The sequence below is a fragment of the Cherax quadricarinatus genome, chromosome 54 (genome assembly GCF_038502225.1).
Source record: "Cherax quadricarinatus isolate ZL_2023a chromosome 54, ASM3850222v1, whole genome shotgun sequence".
Classification (NCBI taxonomy): Eukaryota; Metazoa; Arthropoda; class Malacostraca; order Decapoda; family Parastacidae; genus Cherax; species Cherax quadricarinatus.
This window is the reverse complement of record NC_091345.1, coordinates 3,633,860-3,656,317: the sequence shown is the minus strand read 5'-3', so window position 1 is coordinate 3,656,317 and position 22,458 is coordinate 3,633,860. Positions and strand designations below refer to the sequence as shown.

At 47.4% G+C, this 22,458-nt stretch overlaps 1 protein-coding gene across 1 annotated transcript in view; it reads right to left on the bottom strand.

The window, feature by feature from the left end:
• LOC128699120 (homeobox protein CHOX-CAD-like) overlaps window positions 1–21,220 on the bottom strand; it is a 126,179-nt gene extending 104,959 nt beyond the window's left edge. Inside the window, exon 1 of the mRNA XM_053791644.2 lies at window positions 19,831–21,220. Coding sequence (XP_053647619.1) covers window positions 19,831–20,560 — 730 coding nt within the window. The 5' untranslated portion in view covers window positions 20,561–21,220. The remainder of the gene's footprint in view (window positions 1–19,830) is intronic.
• Window positions 21,221–22,458: the final 1,238 nt, after the last annotated feature.

The following is a 22,458-nucleotide window of genomic DNA, read 5'->3' as shown; positions in this document are numbered from 1 at the left end:
TTGCTTGCATCAGACCCTCGTATCGGGCCCTTGCTTGCATCAGGCCCTCGTATCGGGCCCTTGCTTGCATCAGGCCCTTGTATCGGGCCCTTGCTTGCATCAGACCCTCGTATCGGGCCCTTGCTTGCATCAGGCCCTTGTATCAGGCGGGCCTTGCTTGCATAAGACACTCGTATCGGGCCCTTGCTTGCATCAGACCCTCGTATCGGGCCCTTGCTTGCATCAGACCCTCGTATCGGGCCCTTGCTTGCATCAGGCCCTCGTATCGGGCCCTTGCTTGCATCAGGCCCTTGTATCGGGCCCTTGCTTGCATCAGACCCTCGTATCGGGCCCTTGCTTGCATCAGGCCCTTGTATCAGGCGGGCCTTGCTTGCATAAGACACTCGTATCGGGCCCTTGCTTGCATCAGACCCTCTTATCGGGCCCTTGCTTGCATCAGACCCTCGTATCGGGCCCTTGCTTGCATCAGGCCCTCGTATCGGGCCCTTGCTTGCACCAGGCCCTCGTATCGGGCCCTTGCCTGCATCAGACCCTCGTATCGGGCCCTTGCTTGCATCAGACCCTCGTATCGGGCCCTTGCTTGCACCAGGCCCTCGTATCGGGCCCTTGCTTGCATCAGACCCTCGTATCGGGCCCTTGCTTGCATCAGACCCTCGTATCGGGCCCTTGCTTGCATCAGACCCTCGTATCGGGCCCTTGCTTGCATCAGACCCTCGTATCGGGCCCTTGCTTGCATCAGGCCCTCGTATCGGGCCCTTGCTTGCATCAGGCCCTCGTATCGGGCCCTTGCTTGCATCAGACCCTCGTATCGGGCCCTTGCTTGCACCAGGCCCTCGTATCGGGCGGGCCCTTGCTTGCATCAGACCCTCGTATCGGGCCCTTGCTTGCATCAGGCCCTCGTATCGGGCCCTTGCTTGCATCAGGCCCTCGTATCGGGCCCTTGCTTGCATCAGGCCCTCGTATCGGGCCCTTGCTTGCATCAGGCCCACGTATCGGGCCCTTGCTTCCACTAGGCCCTCGTATCGGGCGGGCCCTTGCTTGCATCAGGCCCTCGTATCGGGCCCTTGCTTGCATCAGACCCTCGTATCGGGTGGGCCCTTGCTTGCACCAGGCCCTCGTATCGGGCCCTTGCTTGCATCAGACCCTCGTATCGGGCCCTTGCTTGCACCAGGCCCTCGTATCGGGCGGGCCCTTGCTTGCACCAGGCCCTCGTATCGGGCCCTTGTAGCCTTCACTGACGATAACGAAGAAATGAATAAAATACTGAAGTCGCAATAGGAATCTGTGTTTAGTGATCTATAAATCAATCTGAAGTTCAATAATCCAAGTAACTTTTTCATGGGTGGGAATATTCCCATGCATGGGAATATCTCCATGCATGGGAACATTTCCAAAATTTACGATATTGCTCTCTTGTCTTCGAAGAAACAATTGACTGCATGCCCCAGGCACTCTGCCCCATACCTTGACTCATGGAACTCAGTATAATGAAAAATCGCAGGACACTCCTATCACACGCCTTAAAATTCTAAGCAGATGCAAGCAGGACATAGAAGTCATCTAACTATCATTAAAGAACCACTGACAGTGCCACACCACACGAAGATGGCAGCAAAGTAATTATAAATCTTTTGTTGACCTACATTACTGACTTCCCACTTTATCAAAAACTTCGATAGAGTTTTAAGAAAGATTTCTAAAAATGGATTGACAAAAAGTACACGACCCAAGGCAGCGTTGGTTTAAAGAGGGTGGCTCTCGCCTCTCACAACTACTGGACCATTACGACGTGGTCTTGGATTCAGTGGAAGACAATCGAAGACATTTCAAAAGCCTTTATCAAGTCCGATGATTGTGAAATAGAATACAAAATGCATGCAAAAAGTGATAAATGGAAGAGTGGGCAGATGGATATTTAATTTCTTAACTTTGTTTGCTGGGAGGCTGTTGAAGAGCCTTGGACCCTTGACACTTATTGTTTTCTCTCACTACATTCATGGCGCCCCTGCTTTTCAATGGAGGGATCTTCCACTGTCTGCAGAATCTTTTGCTTTTATAAGGAGATATTTCTGTGAGCGGATTTGGGACTGATCCCTCAAGGATTTTCCAGGTATGAATTATGATGTACCTCCGTGGACTGTTATATAACAAATTATAGGGTTAAAAGTTTACACAGGGTAGAATGTCACACATCTTTTACCAGGAGGTCGCGGGCACATTTTTTTTTTTTTTTTTTTTTGGTTGGATAAAATTGCATATCCCATTAATTTTTGCAGAAAGTCCATGCCTGCAGATACCCCAAGCATAGAATTTGCACAGTTCTGCTTTTTATTCACTTGAAATCTTGGTGGGCTGGATCCTAACTAGTGCAGACTCTAGATCCACATCAGTACTGTTTCAGCTACCAGACCAGGATCACCAGTACCAGTTGTTTCTAGGACTTTGTCAACACCATACCAGCTGAGGCACTGTCTGGTATTACTAGCTGCTTACCAACTTCAGAACCACCATCACCAGAATCTGTCACAGTGAAAAACTGTTTTCCAAAGCACAATACCAGCTCTAATTCTCTTTCTCAAATTCGACATGGACAGAGACATATATAAACCAAGGTACGGGGAACCTGGTTACCTGGAGGTTACCTGGAGGTTATTCCGGGAATCAACGCCCCCGCGGCCCGGTCCATGACCAGGCCTCCCGATGGATCAGGGGCTGATCAACTAGGCTGTTACTCCTGGCAGCACGCAGTCCAACGTACGAGCCACAGCCCGGCTGATCCGGCACTGACTTTAGGTATCTGTCCAGCTCTCTCTTGAAGGCAGCCAGGGGCTTATTGGCAATTCCCCTAATGCTTGATGGGAGGCTGTTGAACAGTTTTGGGCCCCGGACACTTATGGTGTTTTCTCTTAGTGTACCAATGGCGCCCCTACTTTCTGTTGGGGGCATTTTGCATCGCCTGCCCAGTCTTTTACTTTCGTAGGGAGTGATTTCTGTGTAGAGATTTGGGACCATTCCTTCCAGGATTTTCCAAGTGTATATTATGATATATCTCTCCCTCCTGCGTTCCAGCGAGTACAAGTCAAGTGCTTCCAAGCGTTCCCAGTAGTTAAGGTGCTTGACAGAACCTATACGTGCAGTAAAGGATCTCTGTACACTCTCTAGATCTGCGATTTCACCTGCTTTGAATGGAGATGTTAATGTACAGCAGTATTCCAGCCTAGAGAGAACAAGTGATTTGAAAAGGATCATCATTGGCTTGGCATCTCTCGTTTTGAAAGTTCTCATTATCCATCCTATCATTTTCTTTGCACGTGCGATCGTGGCACTGTTGTGATCCTTGAAAGTGAGATCCTCAGACATTACTACTCCCAGGTCCCTTACATTAGTTTTCCGCTCTATTGTATGGCCGGAGTCAGTAGTATACTCTGTTCTAGTTATTATCTCCTCCAGTTTTCCATAACGGAGTAGCTTGCCTAATTCTTGGGCACGACCTACTTCCACATTGAACAAATGTAACACCACCTATGACTGCTACACCTCTCCTGCCAAATGGTTTATAAGCTGCTTCTCCGCTCTTATGCCGTATTCTACTCAAGATTGATGGACTGAACACATCGACTCAAGGTTGAGGGACTGATTACCTCATTCTCCTCCTGTTCTTCAAGTTTCTCCTACGTATGGACTGATGAAGCCACTGTGTGGCGAAACGTTTCCTCAATAAAGATACCCAAGAGTTGCACATGTGTCTAATTTATCAACATGTCGGTTCTTTGAACCATCCATCTACAAAGTTAACTCCTGGCCAGCTAGGCTGTGATGTTTACGTTCTTCATGCTGCTTGAACCAACCTTTCGCTTGTACAGGTTATCCCCTGGGAGCCCTGGTCTGAAACCGGGCCACGGGGGTACTGACCCCCGGAACTTCCTATATCTCAGACATATACAGAACTTAAAGTTACTCTTCTGTACCAGAAGGAACAAACAATGTCTGCGTATTGTGAACTTAGAATTATTAGTTTAAAAAGACTAAATACTCACAAAACTACTGACTGCCAAATTCTGGTCCTGGACCAGCGCCTCTAAGAGCCATCGCCACTTTGGTTCTGGATCATCGCCATTGTGGTCCTGGGCCACTATTGTCCAGGAAAGAGCGAAACATCGTCCAGTTTGTGTTTATAATCTTGAGGTTTGGAAATTATTTTCTGAATCTTGAGTAAGACGAAAGAGAGCAGCGCCGCACTTCTGGCCGCTGTGCCGCACATCTGACCGCTGTGCCGCACTTCTGTCTGCTGTGTCGCACTTCTGACCGCTGTGTCGCACTTCTGACTGCTGTGTCGCACTTCTGACTGCTGTGTCGCACTTCTGACCGCTGTGTCGCACTTCTGACTGCTGTGTCGCACTTCTGACTGCTGTGCCGCACTTCTGACTGCTGTGCCGCACTTCTGGCCGCTGTGCCGCACTTCTGACCGCTGTGCCGCACTTCTGACCGCTGTGCCGCACTTCTGACCGCTGTGCCGCACTTCTGACCGCTGTGCCGCACTTCTGGCCGCTGTGCCGCACTTCTGACCGCTGTGCCGCACTTCTGACCGCTGTGCCGCACTTCTGACCACTGTGCCGCACTTCTGACCGCTGTGCCACACTTCTGACTGCTGTGCCGCACTTCTGACCGCTGTGCCACACTTCTGACTGCTGTGCCGCACTTCTGACCGCTGTGCCGCACTTCTGACCGCTGTGCCGCACTTCTGACCGCTGTGCCGCACTTCTGACCGCTGTGCCGCACTTCTGACCGCTGTGCCGCACTTCTGACTGCTGTGTCGCACTTCTGACTGCTGTGCCGCACTTCTGACTGTTGTGCCGCACTTCTGACTGCTGTGCCGCACTTCTGACTGCTGTGCCGCACTTCTGACTGCTGTGCCGCACTTCTGACCACTGTTCTGCACTTCTAACTGCTGTGCCGCACTTCTGACCGCTGTGCCGCACTTCTGACCGCTGTGCTGCACTTGACTGCTGTGCCGCACTTCTGACTGCTGTGCCGCACTTCTGACTGCTGTGCCGCACTTCTGACCGCTGTGCCGCACTTCTGACCGCTGTGCTGCCCTTCTGACTGCTGTGCCGCACTTCTGACCGCTGTGCCACACTTCTGACCGATGTGCACACTTCTGACCGATGTGCGCACTTCTGACCGATGTGCAGCACTTCTGACCACTATGCCGCACTTCTGACCACTATGCCGCACTTCTGACCACTATGCCGCACTTCTGACCACTATGCCGCACTTCTGACTGCTCTGCGCACTTCTGATCGCTGTGCCGCACTTCTGACCGCTGTGCCGCACTTCTGACCGATGTGCGCATCTCTGACCGCTGTGACGCACATCTGACTGCTGGACCGCACTTCTGACCGCTGGATCGCACCTCTGACCGCTGTTCCGCACCTTTGACCACTGGGTCGCACATATGACCTCTGTGCCGCACAGACCGCAGCGCCGCAGCTCTACTGCTGGGCAGCTCTGATCGCTGCACCGCGCCTCTTATCGTTGGACCGCACCTCAGACCACTGTGTCGAATCTCCGACCATGGCGCCGCGTCTCTGATTGTCGCGCCGCACCTCCGATCATAGTGCCGCACCTCCGATCATAGCGCCGCACCTCCGATCATAGTGCCACACTTATAACTGCAGTGCCGCACCTCTGATCGCGGAGTCGCGCCTCATCGCAGTGCCACAACATCAAAGGTCGCGGCGCCGCAACTCTGAATACAGTGCCACGCCCTTAATGGCGGCGCAGCCCCTCTGAGCGCTGCGCTGCACTTCCGATCACGATACCGCAGTTCTGATCGCGGCGCCGTTCCTGTGAAAACTGTACTGCACCTCTGAGTGCTGTAGAGAATCTCTGATAGCTGCACAGCACCTCAGATCACTGCACAGCACCTCAGATCACTGCACTGCACCTCGGATCATTGTACAGAACCTTAGATCTCTGTACAACACTTGTGAGTGGTGTACAGCATCTCTGACCGCTGTACAACACCTCTGATCACTGTACCGCACCTCTGATAACTGCACTGCACCTCGGATCGCTGTACAGGACCTCTGATCGTTGTACAGTAACTCAGATCGCTGTACAGCACCTCTGATCGTTGTACAGCACCTCAGATTACTGCACAGGACCTCAGATCGCTGTACAGCATCTCTGATTACCGTGCCTCACCTCTGATCACAGTGCCTTCAAAGGTGCTACTGGGAACCTTGGAGTGCCTTCAAAGGTGTTACTGGGAACGTTGGAAGTCCCTTCAAAGGTACTCCCTGTAACGTAGGCGAGAAAAACACGTCGTAATTTACAAATGGTAAATCCTGCAGGGATTGGTTCCCAACCCTGTAAACTGAAATCACTCAGGCTTGGTGGACGGTGTAAAATAAATTTTGTCTATAAAACAGTCTGGGTGTATTGACTGCACTAAGAAAGAATTCAGTAAGTGTAAGAGGACCTCGACTTTTCAGCACTCTGCCTTTCTGCGTAAGGGGAATTGAAAGCAAATCTCTGGCTGTCTTCAAGTTCTTCAAGGCAATTCTTGATCAGCCAGGCTGTGGTACATACATTGGACTGCGTCCGGCCGGCACCGGCAACCTAGTTGACCAGGCTAGCAATTAGGAGGACTAGTCTCAACTCACCAGGTGCTCCTGCCTTCTCTCGGGATAACTCTTGGTAATCAAGGTGACCTGTTGCTCAAGATGACCTGTTGCTCAAGGTGACCTGTTGCTCAAGATGACCTGTTGCTCAAGGTGACCTGTTGCTCAAGGTGACCTGTCGTGGGGGTTCGTCAGGAAGTAACCACTAGGCCTCTGACGTACCAATCACACGTGATGGGTTTCGTGACGTCACGGCTAGCAAGGAAGCATATCCATAAAGTAACTAGGATTATCTAAGTATACTACACAGTGCACAGTAACACTACTGACAGACCTGGTTCTCAAGGTGACCTGGTGATCGAGGTGACCTGGTTCTCAGGGTGACTTGGTGATTGAGGTCACCTGGTGATCGAAGAGACCTGGTCCTCAAGGTGACCTGAATGTCACTGTGACCTAAGGACCCGTGAGGGTCAAATTCAGGAAGCTCTAACCTCTCCTTCTCCCCGACAGACAGAGACAGTCAAATGTAAGAGCAGAAGAATTATGGCTCAGTGAAGCCAACGGAAATATCTGAAACACCAAGTGTCTGTACATGACAATGTACACACACGCACACGCACACACACACACACACACATACACACGCACACGCACACGCACACACACACACACACACACACACACACACACACATACACACACACACACACACACACACACACACACACACACACACACACACACACACACACACACACACACGAACACACAGGCTAAGGAAGGAAGGAGGAGAGACAACAGGAAATGACCGTGAAGTATGTGAAGAACTCAACAAGAGATTCAAAGAAGTGTTCACAGAGGAGACAGAAGGGACTCCAGAAAGACGGAGAGGTGGGGCACACCACCAAGTGCTGGACACAGTGCACACAACCGAGGAAGAAGTGAAGAGGCTTCTGAGTGAGCTAGATACCTCAAAGGCAAAGGGGCCAGATAACATCTCCCCATGGGTATTGAGAGAGGGAGCAGAGGCGCTATGTGTACCCCTAACAACAATATTCAATATATCTATCGAAACAGGGAGATTGCCTGAGGCATGGAAGACAGCAAATGTAGTCCCAATCTTTAAAAAAGGAGACAGACATGAAGCATTAAACTACAGACCAGTGTCACTGACATGTATAGTATGCAAAATCATGGAGAAGATTATCAGGAGAAGAGTGGTGGAACACCTAGAAAGGAATGATCTCATCAACAGCAGCCAGCATGGTTTCAGGGACGGGAAATCCTGTGTCACAAACCTACTGGAGTTCTATGACATGGTGACAGCAGTAAGACAAGAGAGAGAGGGGTGGGTGGATTGCATTTTCTTGGACTGCAAGAAGGCGTTTGACACAGTTCCACACAAGAGATTGGTGCAAAAACTGGAGGACCAAGCAGGGATAACAGGGAAGGCACTACAATGGATCAGGGAATACTTGTCAGGAAGACAGCAGCGAGTCATGGTACGTGGCGAGGTGTCAGAGTGGGCACCTGTGACCAGCGGGGTCCCGCAGGGGTCAGTCCTAGGACCAGTGCTGTTTCTGGTATTTGTGAACGACATGACGGAAGGAATAGACTCTGAGGTGTCCCTGTTTGCAGATGACGTGAAGTTGATGAGAAGAATACACTCGATCGAAGACCAGGCAGAACTACAAAGGGATCTGGACAGGCTGCAGACCTGGTCCAGCAATTGGCTCCTGGAGTTCAATCCCACCAAGTGCAAAGTCATGAAGATTGGGGAAGGGCAAAGAAGGCCGCAGACGGAGTACAGTCTAGGGGGTCAGAGACTACAAACCTCACTCAAGGAAAAAGATCTTGGGGTGAGTATAACACCAGGCACATCTCCTGAAGCGCACATCAACCAAATAACTGCTGCAGCATATGGGCGCCTAGCAAACCTCAGAACAGCATTCCGACATCTTAATAAGGAATCGTTCAGGACCCTGTACACCGTATACGTTAGGCCCATATTGGAGTATGCGGCACCAGTTTGGAACCCACACCTAGCCAAGCACGTAAAGAAACTAGAGAAAGTGCAAAGGTTTGCAACAAGACTAGTCCCAGAGCTAAGAGGTATGTCCTACGAGGAGAGGTTAAGGGAAATCAACCTGACGACACTGGAGAACAGGAGAGATAGGGGGGACATGATAACGACATACAAAATACTGAGGGGAATTGACAAGGTGGACAAAGACAGGATGTTCCAGAGATTGGACACAGTAACAAGGGGACACAGTTGGAAGCTAAAGACACAGATGAATCACAGGGATGTTAGGAAGTATTTCTTCAGCCACAGAGTAGTCAGTAAGTGGAATAGTTTGGGAAGCGATGTAGTGGAGGCAGGATCCATACATAGCTTTAAGCAGAGGTATGATAAAGCTCACGGCTCGGGGAGAGTGACCTAGTAGCGATCAGTGAAGAGGCGGGGCCAGGAGCTCGGACTCGACCCCCGCAACCTCAACTAGGTGAGTACAACTAGGTGAGGTGAGTACACACACACGCACACGCACACGCACACACACACACACACACACACACACACACACACACACACACACACACACACACACACACACACACACACACACACACACACTCACGGCTCAGGGAGAGTGACCTAGTAGCGATCAGTGAAGAGGCGGGGCCAGGAGCTCGGACTCGACCCCCGCAACCTCAACTAGGTGAGTCAACTAGGTGAGTACACACACGTAGCGTTCCGGTACCTCAGTAAGGAATCGCTCAAGACTTTGTACACCGTGTACGTCAGGCCCATACTGGAGTACGCAGCACCAGTCTGGAACCCACATCTGGTCAAACACATCAAGAAATTAGAGAAAGTGCAAAGGTTTGCAACAAGGCTAGTTTCAGAACTAAGGGGAATGTCCTATGAAGAAAGGTTAAGGGAAATCGGTCTGACAACACTGGAGGACAGGAGGGTCAGGGGAGACATGATAACGACATATAAAATACTGCGTGGAATAGACAAGGTGGACAGAGACAGGATGTTCCAGAGATGGGACACAGAAACAAGGGGTCACAACTGGAAGCTGAAGACTCAGATGAGTCAAAGGGATATTAGGAAGTATTTCTTCAGTTATAGAGTAGTTAGGAAGTGGAATAGTCTGGCAAGCGATGTAGTGGAGGCAGGAACTATACATAGTTTTAAAACGAGGTATGATGAAGCTCATAGAGCAGGGGGAAAGAGGACCTAGTAGCGGTCGGTGAAGAGGCGGGACCAGGAGCTGAGTCTCGACCCCTGCAACCACAATTAGGTGAGTACACAATAAAATAAGAAATTAGAATAATTAAATGATCGTCAATAGACTTCAAATACCTTGGGTCAAAAAGTGAGGCATTTGAAGGTAAATAAAAAAACTAAACGGTCACGTGATTGACCAATACATTAAATTTAATAAGAGAAAAATAAAAGCAAGAATGGCATAAGCCAAACGAGATTAAGAAATTAAAATTGACAGGGCACCAAAGACCAGCTCGTTGGACACCGTGCGACCAACAGTAACAGTCTGATTGATAAGGCCCTGATCCACTTAGAGGCCTAGTCAAGGACCGGGCCGCGGGGGCATTGACCCCTGAACACCCTAAGGGTAGACTCCCTGTTTTTCCACAAGGCAGCGCAAGAGAAATCCCAGAATAAAAATAAATGAAAATAAATTCTCTAGTGTCGTCAGGTCACCAGGACCTGAGGAACTTGGTAAACCAATAGTTAGTGTCGTCAGGTCACCAGGACCTGAGGAACTTGGTAAACCAATAGTTAGTGTCGTCAGGTCACCAGGACCTGAGGAACTTGGTAAACCAATAGTTAGTGTCGTCAGGTCACCAGGACCTGAGGAACTTAGTAAACAAATAGTGTCGTCAGGTCACCAGGACCTGAGGAACTTAGTAAACAAATAGTGTCGTCAGGTCACAACAAACAACACTGTCTTACAAGTTAAGCTCTTGACGCTGGTGAATGTCTCTTGATCTAGGGAATTGGATCTGTTCTCCAGCTCCCTGAATTAAACCTGAATACCTTCCTCCTCCCCCCCACCCAGGCTCTCTATAATGCTATGGGTTTAGCGCTTCCCCCTTGATTATAATAATAATAATAATAATAATACAACATAAACGGAGTCTGGCGAATAAAACACCTGTTTACGAAGCCAGAGAAAGGTCTTTAACTTCAAATTATACACTAGTTAGCTAAACCTCATTTGTGGAAATAAACTGATAGGCTCACTAATTTCAATTTCTGGGGAAGAATTGATAAACTTAATAATTCCGAATGTAATTCGAAGCCGCCCTGAGAGACATAATTTTACCAGTAAGTCTCAGCATGGTTCTTATCTTACGAATTTGCTAACCTCTTACCTCAAGGTATTGTAAACAGTAGACCAAGATACAGAAGAATAAGATAGTGTGTATATGGTCATCAGTAAGTTTGAGACAGAGTTCCACAAATGAAATTGATGAAGGAAATAGCGGCACATAGTCTAGGAAGAGAAATTATCTCTTGGATTGAGGTTTGTTTGAGCAAAAGGCAACAGAGTGAGCATAAGTGTGGAGAAATTAGAATGGGGCGTCGTTGCAAGTGGAGTTCTGCAAGGGTCAGTAATGGGTTCCTGGTGGTTTATAATCTGCTTAACGACGAAGAAGAGGGAACGAGTAGCGACATAAGCAAGTTTGCCGGTAACACTAAAATAAGTCGCCAAAAACAATCTGATAACACAGGCTGACAAACAGAGGCTGATGTTGTGGTCGGAGAACTGACAGATGCTGTTCACTGCAGACAAATCTTAGAGTTTATTAATAGCAAAAGAAAGTAACTATGGCCTGGTCAAGGAGTGGGTCATGGAAGAGGGGTGACCCCTGGAACGACCTCCAAGGTTGATGTTACTTACTGAGTAAACTAAGAAATGTAGATTTTAATCAAACTGAATGCAAGAAAATCTTAGGTGTTCTGGTTAACAGTAATTTCAACCCAAGATAATAGAACAATAGTCTACGCAAATCAACCTAATAGAATTCTTGGTTTCATATTAAGAGAATTGAATAACAGAAGTTCTCGGTTACAGTTTTATTTTAAATATCCTCCTACCTCCTAACTCCGATAGATTTCGAAAAAGCCATTGACAACATGCCTATGCACTCAGCCCCGGGCCCAGACTCGTGGAACTCTGTTTTCATTAAGAACTGCAAGAAACCCCTCTCGCGTGCCCTAAGTACACTATGGAGGAGGAGCTTGGACATGGGTGAAATTCCACAGTCACTTAAAACAACGGATATAGCCCCACTCCATAAAGGTGGCAGCAAAGCATTAGCTAAGAACTATAGACCAATAGCTCTGACGTCCCACATCATAAAAATCTTTGAAAGAGTGCTAAGAAGCAGGATTGCAAATCACCTGGATTCCCAAAATCTGCACAATCCAGGGCAACATGGGTTCAGGGCAGGTCGCTCCTGCCTCTCACAACTACTGGATCACTATGACATGGCCTTGGATGCACTGGAAGAAAATCAGAATGCAAATGTAATATACACAGACTTTGCAAAAGCATTTGACAAATGCGATCATGGCGTAATAGCCCATAAAATACGTGCTAAAGGAATAACTGGGAAAGTGGGGAGATGGATCTTCAACTTCCTAACAAATCGAACACAAAGAGTAGTGGTCAACAGAGTTAAATCGGAGGCTGCCATAGTGAAGAGCTCTGTTCCACAAGGCACAGTACTCGCCCCCATCTTATTCCTTATCCTCATATCAGACATAAACAGAGATATACACCACTGCACCGTATCATCCTTTGCGGATGATACTAGGATCTGCATGAGGCTGTCATCTGCTGAGGACGCGGTTAACCTCCAAGAAGATATAAACAAAGTTTTCCAGTGGGCAACGGTAAACAATATGATGTTCAATGAGGACAAATTCCAACTACTCCGTTATGGAAAACTGGAGGAGATAATAACTAGAACAGAGTATACTACTGACTCCGGCCATACAATAGAGCGGAAAAATAATGTAAGGGACCTGGGAGTAGTAATGTCTGAGGATCTCACTTTCAAGGATCACAACAGTGCCACGATCGCACGTGCAAAGAAAATGATAGGATGGATAATGAGAACTTTCAAAACGAGAGATGCCAAGCCCATGATGATCCTTTTCAAATCACTTGTTCTCTCTAGGCTGGAATACTGCTGTACATTAACATCTCCATTCAAAGCAGGTGAAATCGCAGATCTAGAGAGTGTACAGAGATCCTTTACTGCACGTATAAGTTCTGTCAAGCACCTTAACTACTGGGAACGCTTGGAAGCACTTGACTTGTACTCGTTGGAACGCAGGAGGGAGAGATATATCATAATCTACACTTGGAAAATCTTGGAAGGAATGGTCCCAAATCTGCACACAGAAATCACTCCCTACGAAAGTAAAAGACTGGGCAGGCGATGCAAAATGCCCCCAATAAAAAGTAGGGGCGCCATTGGTACACTAAGAGAAAACACCGTAAGTGTCCGGGGCCCAAAACTGTTCAACAGCCTCCCATCAAGCATTAGGGGAATTGCCAATAAGCCCCTGGCTGCCTTCAAGAGAGAGCTGGACAGATACCTAAAGTCAGTGCCGGATCAGCCGGGCTGTGGCTCGTACGTTGGACTGCGTGCGGCCAGCAGTAACAGCCTAGTTGATCAGGCCCTGATCCATCGGGAGGCCTGGTCATGGACCGGGCCGCGGGGGCGTTGATCCCCGGAATAACCTCCAGGTAACCACCCCATCTTTTAAACTATTGTTTTTTTTACCAATAGGAATATTTTATTACATAATATGGCACAGAAGATTTAAGAGATACATTGTTAATATAAAGGTGGCAAATAAGGTACATGTTGTTACGTGTGTGTGTGTGTGTGTGTGTGTATATATATATATATATATATATATATATATATATATATATATATATATATATATATATATATATATATATATATATATATATATATATATATATAACAAACTCCCGAGGAACTGCACTGTAGTGAGAACCACCCTGGGTAACTAAATGTTGGATGGACGAATACATGAGTGGGTGTGACCTAGACCTGCCTAGCACGGGCTTTCAGAGGGAAATGAACACATTACTGGTGTTCATTCCCAGCCCCTCGAGTTGGAAGTTAGTTAATAGGGTTTAAAGCCTACCGACTGAACGAGGGTTATTATGGCCGGACTGGAACCTGTTCACCACCAGACAAAAATACTTTAATCACTAAAAGAAGGATTAAAGAAAATATACGCCGACATAACTACACCTGTCAGCGTATATATACTCTGAGAAAAATACACTTGTCAGGGTATATATCAGGCGTCGAGTAATTTGTTTTTACTCAATTGCATTTTTTAGTATAGGAAACAAAAACAAGATTAGAGCGCAAGACAAACTCAAATCACTCAAGAAACGTAAGTCAAAAGTGAGAGACCTGGGAGTGATAATGTCAGATCACATGATCAAGGAACACAATAATATTAGTATCACATCTGCAAGAAAGATAATAGGTTGGATATTTAGAACCTTCAAAATAAGGGATGCCAAGCCAGTGATTTTTTCTAGGCTAGAGTAATGTTAAAGTAAAAGGACACAAGTGCAACTAATGTGACATTTATTGTAGCAACGTTTCGCTCTCCAGAAGCTTTATCAAGCCATTACAAACAATACATGGACACAGAGGGTATATAAAGGCTCAGAGTGAGGTGAATACTAGTGAGGTACCATTTCGATGTTCACTAGTGGTAGTAGTAGTAGTAGTAGTGGTAGTGACAAAAGCAATTAATTCGTACATGAGTAAAAGGATATAAAAGCTATTACTTGGGTAACATAAAAATAGGTTGGACAAATATAAACTGGAATGAGGCAGGTTGTTTCAGTGTTCACTCTCTGTGCTTTGTGTAGTATAACAGGAGAGACTATGTGATGGCAGGGTTTACTGTTTTCAGGAGGATTCTTGCTAAGACTTCGGAGATGGTGAAGCTGCCGTTGTTTTGTTTAATTGTATTCGAAACAGCGATCAGTGCTGATTCAAGGCACTTGCGTGTGCAACCTATTTTTATGTTACCCAAGTAATAGCTTTTATATCCTTTTACTCATGTACGAATTAATTGCTTTTGTCACTACCACTACTACTACTACTACTACCACTAGTGAACATCGAAATGGTACCTCACTAGTATTCACCTCACTCTGAGCCTTTATATACCCTCTGTGTCCATGTATTGTTTGTAATGGCTTGATAAAGCTCCTGGAGAGCGAAACGTTGCTACAATAAATGTCACATTAGTTGCACTTGTGTCCTTTTACTTTACATATTGTCGGTAATTCTACCAACTTTATTACATAGAGTAATGTTGTGCACTAACGGCCTCCTTCAAGACAAACGAAATTGCTGAGCTGGAAAATGTACAGACAACATTTAAAGCTCATATAAACGCAGTCAAGTCAAGCACCTAAATTACTGGGAGAGCTTGAGGTCCCTAGAACAGTACTCCTTGGAACGTAGGCGGGAAAGATACATCATAATCTACACCTGGATGATACTGGAATGATTCATACCAAACCTGCACACCGAGGCCTAACAGACAGTGCAGGGCACCTCCATTGGAAAGGAGAGCAATGAGTACATTAAGAGAGACCACGATAAGTTTTTGAAGGGACCATGACTCTTCAGTGACATCCCTTCATGTACAAGAGAGATTACTCGACAGATGCCTGAAAAGTTCCAAAACGGTGAAGGAGCATCACAGTGCTGGACAGGTGAAGGAGCATCACAGTGCTGGACAGGTGAAGGAGCATCACAGTGCTGGACAGGTGAAGGAGCATCACAGTGCTGGACAGAAGGACAGAGGCAAATGGATTTACAAGTAGTACTGAGAGTGTCGAACCAGGTAAGAACCAGATATAATGGATTTAAGTTGGATAAATTTAGATTTACAAAGGACATAGGTAAGTACTGGTTTTCGAACAGAGTTGTGGATGCGTGGAACAATCTACCGAGTAGAGGGGTCGAGGCTAGGACCTTGGGTAGCTTTAAAAAGAGATTGGACAGATATATGAGTGGGAGGGGCTGGGTTTGATTGGTGTCAATGGATACGGGAGGATATTCTTGGGTAGCTTTGGGTAGGGGTCGTTTTGATAAGGACCTGCCTTGTATGGGCCAGTAGGCCTTCTGCAGTGTTCCTCCATTCTTATGTTCTTAAGTGTCTAACAGACAAAACACAGAAGGGTAGAAAACAGAGTCAGGTTCAGAATCAACGAGGCAAAAACCTTAGTGCCCCAAGGCGCCTATACTGTTTCTTAACCTCATAGCGGACATAAAAGCACTCGCCACAGTTTCCTATCATCATTTGCGGATGATACCAAAATATAAAGTAAATTCACCTTTGGAGAAAACATAGGAAAAGTGCAATAAGGTATAAGCAAAGTCGTTCTATGAACAGTGAAGAACATCACGACGTTCAATAGTGGCAAATACCAACTACTTAGATAAGTGGCTCGTGGCCTGTTAGACAAACCTTTCGCTTCAGACGCTGAGTCCGGGTTCGATTCCCGGCTAGGGTAAAAACATTGGGCGTGTTTCCTTACACCTGTTGTCCATGTTCACCCATCAGTAAAATGGGGAGCTGAGTGTTAGTCGACTGGTGTGGGTCACATCCTGAGATAAATTGACCTAATTTGCCCTGATGTCAGCTAGACCTTGTACATGTACTTGTAGAAATAAGTATTATTACGGAAAAAGAATGATGACCTCAAAACGGACACTGGATACAAGACGCAAGAGGGTTACCAAATAGAAGGAAAGGAACCTGTGAAAGATCTGGGAGTAATTATGTCAAAAAAGCAAAGAAAATAAGGGAAATGGCATCGTTAGTGACACTATGCTTGTGCTCTCTCCTTTAGAGTATTGTTCGGTGTTGACAACTGTTCAGGGCAGAAGAAATATCAGAGGTGGAACAGATAGAGATCGTTTACGGCCCACATAAAACCCATAAAGTATTTAAATTACTGTGACGCCTCGAAATATGTACTCACTGGAGCGGAGAAGAGAAAGATAAGTGATAATACATATGTGGAAAGCGCTTCAAGGCCTTGTCTTAAATCTGCACACTGCCACAACAACGAACTGGAGTGGGTGATAAAGGAAGTGCAAAATAAGCCCAGTGAAAGGCAGGGGCTCCGTTGGCACAACAAGACAACATAGTATCAACATCCCTGAGCTCAGGCTGTTCAGTATCTTACCAGAAGATATCAGAAACATTACTGGGACCTGTGTATAAGTCATCAAGAAGAAACTGAACAAGTATCTTCACCACGTGCCAGATCAACCAAGTTGTGATGGTTGACTGGCAGGCGGTGCAAAATACCCCCAGTGAAAAGCAGGGTCACCGTTGGTACACTAAGAGAAAACACCATAAGTGTCCGGGGCCCAAGACTGTTCAACAGCCTCCCACCATGCATAAGCGGAATTATCATTAGGCTCCTGCCTGCCTTCAAGAGGGAGCTGGACAGATACTTAGAGTAGGTGCCGGATCAGCCGGGCTATGGTTCGCACGTTGGACTACGTGCAGGCAGCAGTAACAGCCTAATTGATCAGGCCCTGATCCACCGGGAGGCCTTGTCGTGGACCGGGCCGCGGGGGCGTTGATTCCCGGAATACCCTCCAGGTAGACCAGATCAACAGCCTAGTTGACCAGGCAAGTCTCTTCAGAATCTTCCAAAAACAGTGTCATCAGCAAAAAGCAACTGTGACAACTCACACTTTGTGTTAGATTCTTTATCATTTAATCCCACACCTCTTGCTAACACCTGAGCATTCACTTCTCTTACAACGCCATCTATAAACATATTGAACAACCTTGGTGACATCAGGCATCCTTTCTAAGGCCTACTTTCCTACCTAGCCAGGAACTGACAGGACCCGACCAGGACCCGACCAGGACCCGACCAGGACCCGACCAGGACCCGACCAGGACCCGACCAGGACCCGACCTGGTAGAAAAACTCGATATTTATCAGAGGTGTATCAAAGGAAAGTTATGAGTGTGTATGACAGTGTATCACAGTGTATCACAGTGTATCACAGTGTATCACAGTGTAACACAGGGTAACACAGTCTATCACAGTGTATCACAGTGTATCACAGTGTATCACAGTGTAACACAGGGTAACACAGTCTATCACAGTGTATCACAGTGGGTATCACAGTGTAACACAGGGTAACACAGTCTATCACAGTGTATTACAGTGGGTATCACAGTGTAACACAGTGTAACACAGTCTATCACAGTGTATTACAGTGGGTATCACAGTGTAACACAGGGTAACACAGTCTATCACAGTGTATTACGGTGGGTATCACAGTGTAACACAGGGTAACACAGTCTATCACAGTGTATTACAGTGGGTATCACAGTGTAACACAGGGTAACACAGTCTATCACAGTGTATTACAGTGGGTATCACAGTGTAACACAGGGTAACACAGTCTATCACAGTGTATTACAGTGGGTATCACAGTGTAACACAGGGTAACACAGTCTATCACAGTGTATTACAGTGGGTATCACAGTGTAACACAGGGTAACACAGTCTATCACAGTGTATCACAGTGGGTATCACAGTGTAACACAGGGTAACACAGTCTATCACAGCGTATTACAGTGGGTATCACAGTGTAACACTGGGTACCACACTGGGTAACACGGTGTATCACAGTGGGTATCAGTGTATCACAGTGGGTATCACAGTGTATCACAGTTTAACACAGTGTTTCACAGTGTATCACAGTGTAGCACAGTGTATCACAGTGGGTATCACAGTGTAACACAGGGTATCACAGTGGGTATCACAGTGTAACACAGGGTATCACAGTGGGTATCACAGTGTAACACAGGGTATCACAGTGGATAACACAGTGTATCACAGTAGTATTACAGTGTAACACAGGGTAACACAGTATATCATAGTGGGTAACACAGTGTAACAGTGTATCACAGTGGGTATCACAGTGTATCACTGTGTAACACAGTGTATCACAGTGGGTAAAACAGTGTAACACAGTGTATCACAGTGGGTAAAACAGTGTAACACAGTGTATCACAGTGTATTACAGTGTATCACAGTGTATCTCAGCGGGTATCCCAGTGTAACACGGTGTATCAATGTATCACAGTGTAACACAGTGTATCAGTGTAACACAGTGTATCAGAGTTTAACACAGTGTATCACAGTGTAACACAGTGTATCACTGTGTATCAGTGTAACACAGTGTATCACAGTGTAACACAGTGTATCACAGTGTAACACAGTGTATCACAGAGTAACAGAGTGTAACACAGTGTATCACAGTGTAACACAGTGTAACACAGTGTATCACTGTGTATCAGTGTGACACAGTGTACCATAGCGTAACACAGTGTATCACAGTGTATCAGTGTGACACAGTGTACCATAGTGTAACACAGTGTATCACAGTGTAACACAGTGTATCACAGTGTAACACAGTGTATCACAGTGTATCAGTGTGACACAGTGTACCATAGTGTAACACAGTGTATCACAGTGTAACACAGTGTATCACAGTGTAACACAGTGTAACACAGTGTAACACAGTGTATCACTGTGTATCAGTGTGACACAGTGTACCATAGTGTAACACAGTGTATCACAGTGTATCACGGTGTACCACAGTGCAAGACAGTGTAACACGGTGTATCACAGTGAATCACAGTGGGTATCACAGTGGGCATCACAGTGGGTATCACAATGAGTATCACAGTATCACAGTAGGTATCACAGTGGGTATCACAGTGGGTATCATAGTGGGTATCACAGTATGACAGTGGGTATCACAGTGATTATCACAGTATCACAGTGGGTATCAAAGTGGGTATTACATTAGGTATCACAGTTTCACAGTGGGTATCACAGTGGGTATTATGGTGAGTATCACAGTGAGTATCACAGTTCGGCTCACAATGGGTATTACAGTGGGTATCACGGTATCACAGTGGGTATCACAGTGAGTATTACAGTGGGTATCACAGTATCACAGTGGGTGCCACAGTATCACAGTGGGTATCGCAGTGGGTATCACAGTGGGCATCACAGTGGGTATCACATACCTTGGTTAGGCTGGGCTGGGTATGACGGTTTCTTCATCCACTCAAACGGTGACCGCACTTGCTGTGGGCGTGCGGGCGGTGCGACGGTGGGTGGGGATGCGGCCTCCTGTGTGGCATCGCTTAGCGGCAATCCATTGTGCGGCGACTGGCCGCCGCCGCCGCCTCCGTCACCGCCGCTGGCGGCCGGAACGACGCTATCGCCAGCGTAGTCGTGGTGGGCATTGGGCAGGTGGTCTACCTTCTGGTAGTGCGGGTAGTTGGGGGATGCGGGAGCAGTGTGTGCGGCTGCGGCACACGGCGAGGGTGTGTGCGGCGGTTGGTGGAGCCCGCTGGACGGTACCGCTTGCGGCAATGGTGATACACCGCCGCTGTGGTGTAGAGATGGCGTCCAGTCTTCGTATCCGGAGGGTGAGCGCTGTTGGCAGTGGGCAGCGGCGGGGTGGTGGGCAGGTGCCATGTACATGGGACTGTGCCAGGCACTGCTTTGTAAACCGTCGGTAAACTGCCCCGCCGCCATGAACGGCTGCAGGTTACAGTTGAGGTCTGGCGGTGCGTACTGGTGGTGGTGGTGGTGGTGGTGGTGCGGGTGGTGGTGGTGGTGGGCTGGTTGTTGCTGGTAATACCCAAAGTACCCAGCAGTGTGGCTCTGCTGCCCAACCACCGGGTGGTGTGGCGGTCTGTTGGCAGCGGGGTACATGGTGCGGTCAGTAGACTCGACCCCCAGCACCATGGTAGTCAACGACACACGACCACCATCACACACACTCCACGACCTGCTCGTGACCCTTTCAAGAACGACAATGTCTGTGGGTGGTGGGTTAGTAACCCAGGTGGCTTATGAAGCCACGATATTCCTTCACTTGTGACACCTAAGACTGATTGACAGGTACCTATTTACTGTTAGGTGACGAGGGTGCAGCAGGTGTCAGGAGACTTACTAAAGAGGACAGAAGTATAGTCAGCACTGCTCTTCTGCTGTACACACAGCACTGCTGTACACACAGCAATACTGTTCACACATAGTTCTACTGTACACACAGCTCCACTGTACACACACAGCTCTACTGTATACACAGCACTGCTGTAGACACACACACAGCACTGCTGTAGACACACACACAGCACTGCTGTACACACACACACAGCACTGCTGTACACGTAAGAAATAACTTTTAAACTTCACTAGTCACCGGCCGGACCGAGTATCGAACCTCAAACCACTTAGAAACGGACTCGCGCGGGTTTATCGCTCCTCGCGAATGTTATCAGAGCACACTGGAGACCCTTAAAAAAACACCGAGTACACAGTGAGTGTACTGGAGTGTACGAGAGAGAGAGATAGAAACAGACAGACCTGGGGAACGGTCTGGCAGACAGATATGTGGTACAAACGGTCCACCATACCATAATGGCCGCCACCAGGGCTACCTACCGTCCCTGCCATGGCCCCGCCCATGGCCCCGCCCATGCCCCGCCCCTAAAACCCCTCACACACACACACACGCACCGCCAATAACGAACCCACGCCAGCGGCCGCATCTTCACCAATAGCGCGACGCGACTACCAGCGCGCACCGAGTCACGGCCGCCAGATAAGACGCTGCTCCTCCTCCTCTCGCAAGAAACTCTTACGTTGAGACAACTAACAAAAGCTTTCGATAACACTGTCCAAAATGTCTTGGGCTTTTTTTTTTTCCCTTTCCCAGAGAGAAATAATATCCCCAGAGGAACAAATCTACAGCTGTCGGAGCAAGGTGATGAAAAACAACTGTGCTTCTTCTAGGATGGTTTTAATATTGTGTGTCTGGCGATAACTGTGTGTGTATATGTCGTGATAACTAACACAGGAAAACTAACCCATGATAACTAACCCACGATAACTCACCCACGATAACTAACCCACGATAACTCACCCACGATAACTAACCCACGATAACTAATCCACGATAACTAACCCACGATAACTAACCTATGATAACCAACCTACGATAACAAACCCACGATAACAAACCCACGATAACTAATCCACGATAACTAGCCCACGATAACTAACCTACGATAACTCACCCACGATAACTAACCCACGATAACTCACCCACGATAACTAACCCACGAAAACTAATCCACGATAACTAACCCACGATAACTCACCCACGATAACAACCCACGATAACAACCCACGATAACAACCCACGATAACAACCCACGATAACCAACCCACGATAACAACCAACGATAACATACTCACGATAACCAACTCACGATAACAACCCACGATAACAACCCACGATAACAACCCACGATAACCAACCCAAGATAACAACCCACGATAACAAATCCACGATAACCAACCCACGATAACAACCCACGATAACAACCCACGATAACAAACCCACGATAACCAACCCACGATAACAACCAACGATAACAACCCACGATAACCAACCCACGATAACAACCAACGATAACAACCCACGACAACCAACCCACGATAACAACCAACGATAACAACCCACGATAACCAACCCACGATAACTAGCCAACGATAACCAACACCAGCGATGATGATGACGCGATGATGATGACGCGATGATGATGACGCGATGATGATGACGCAATAATGATGAC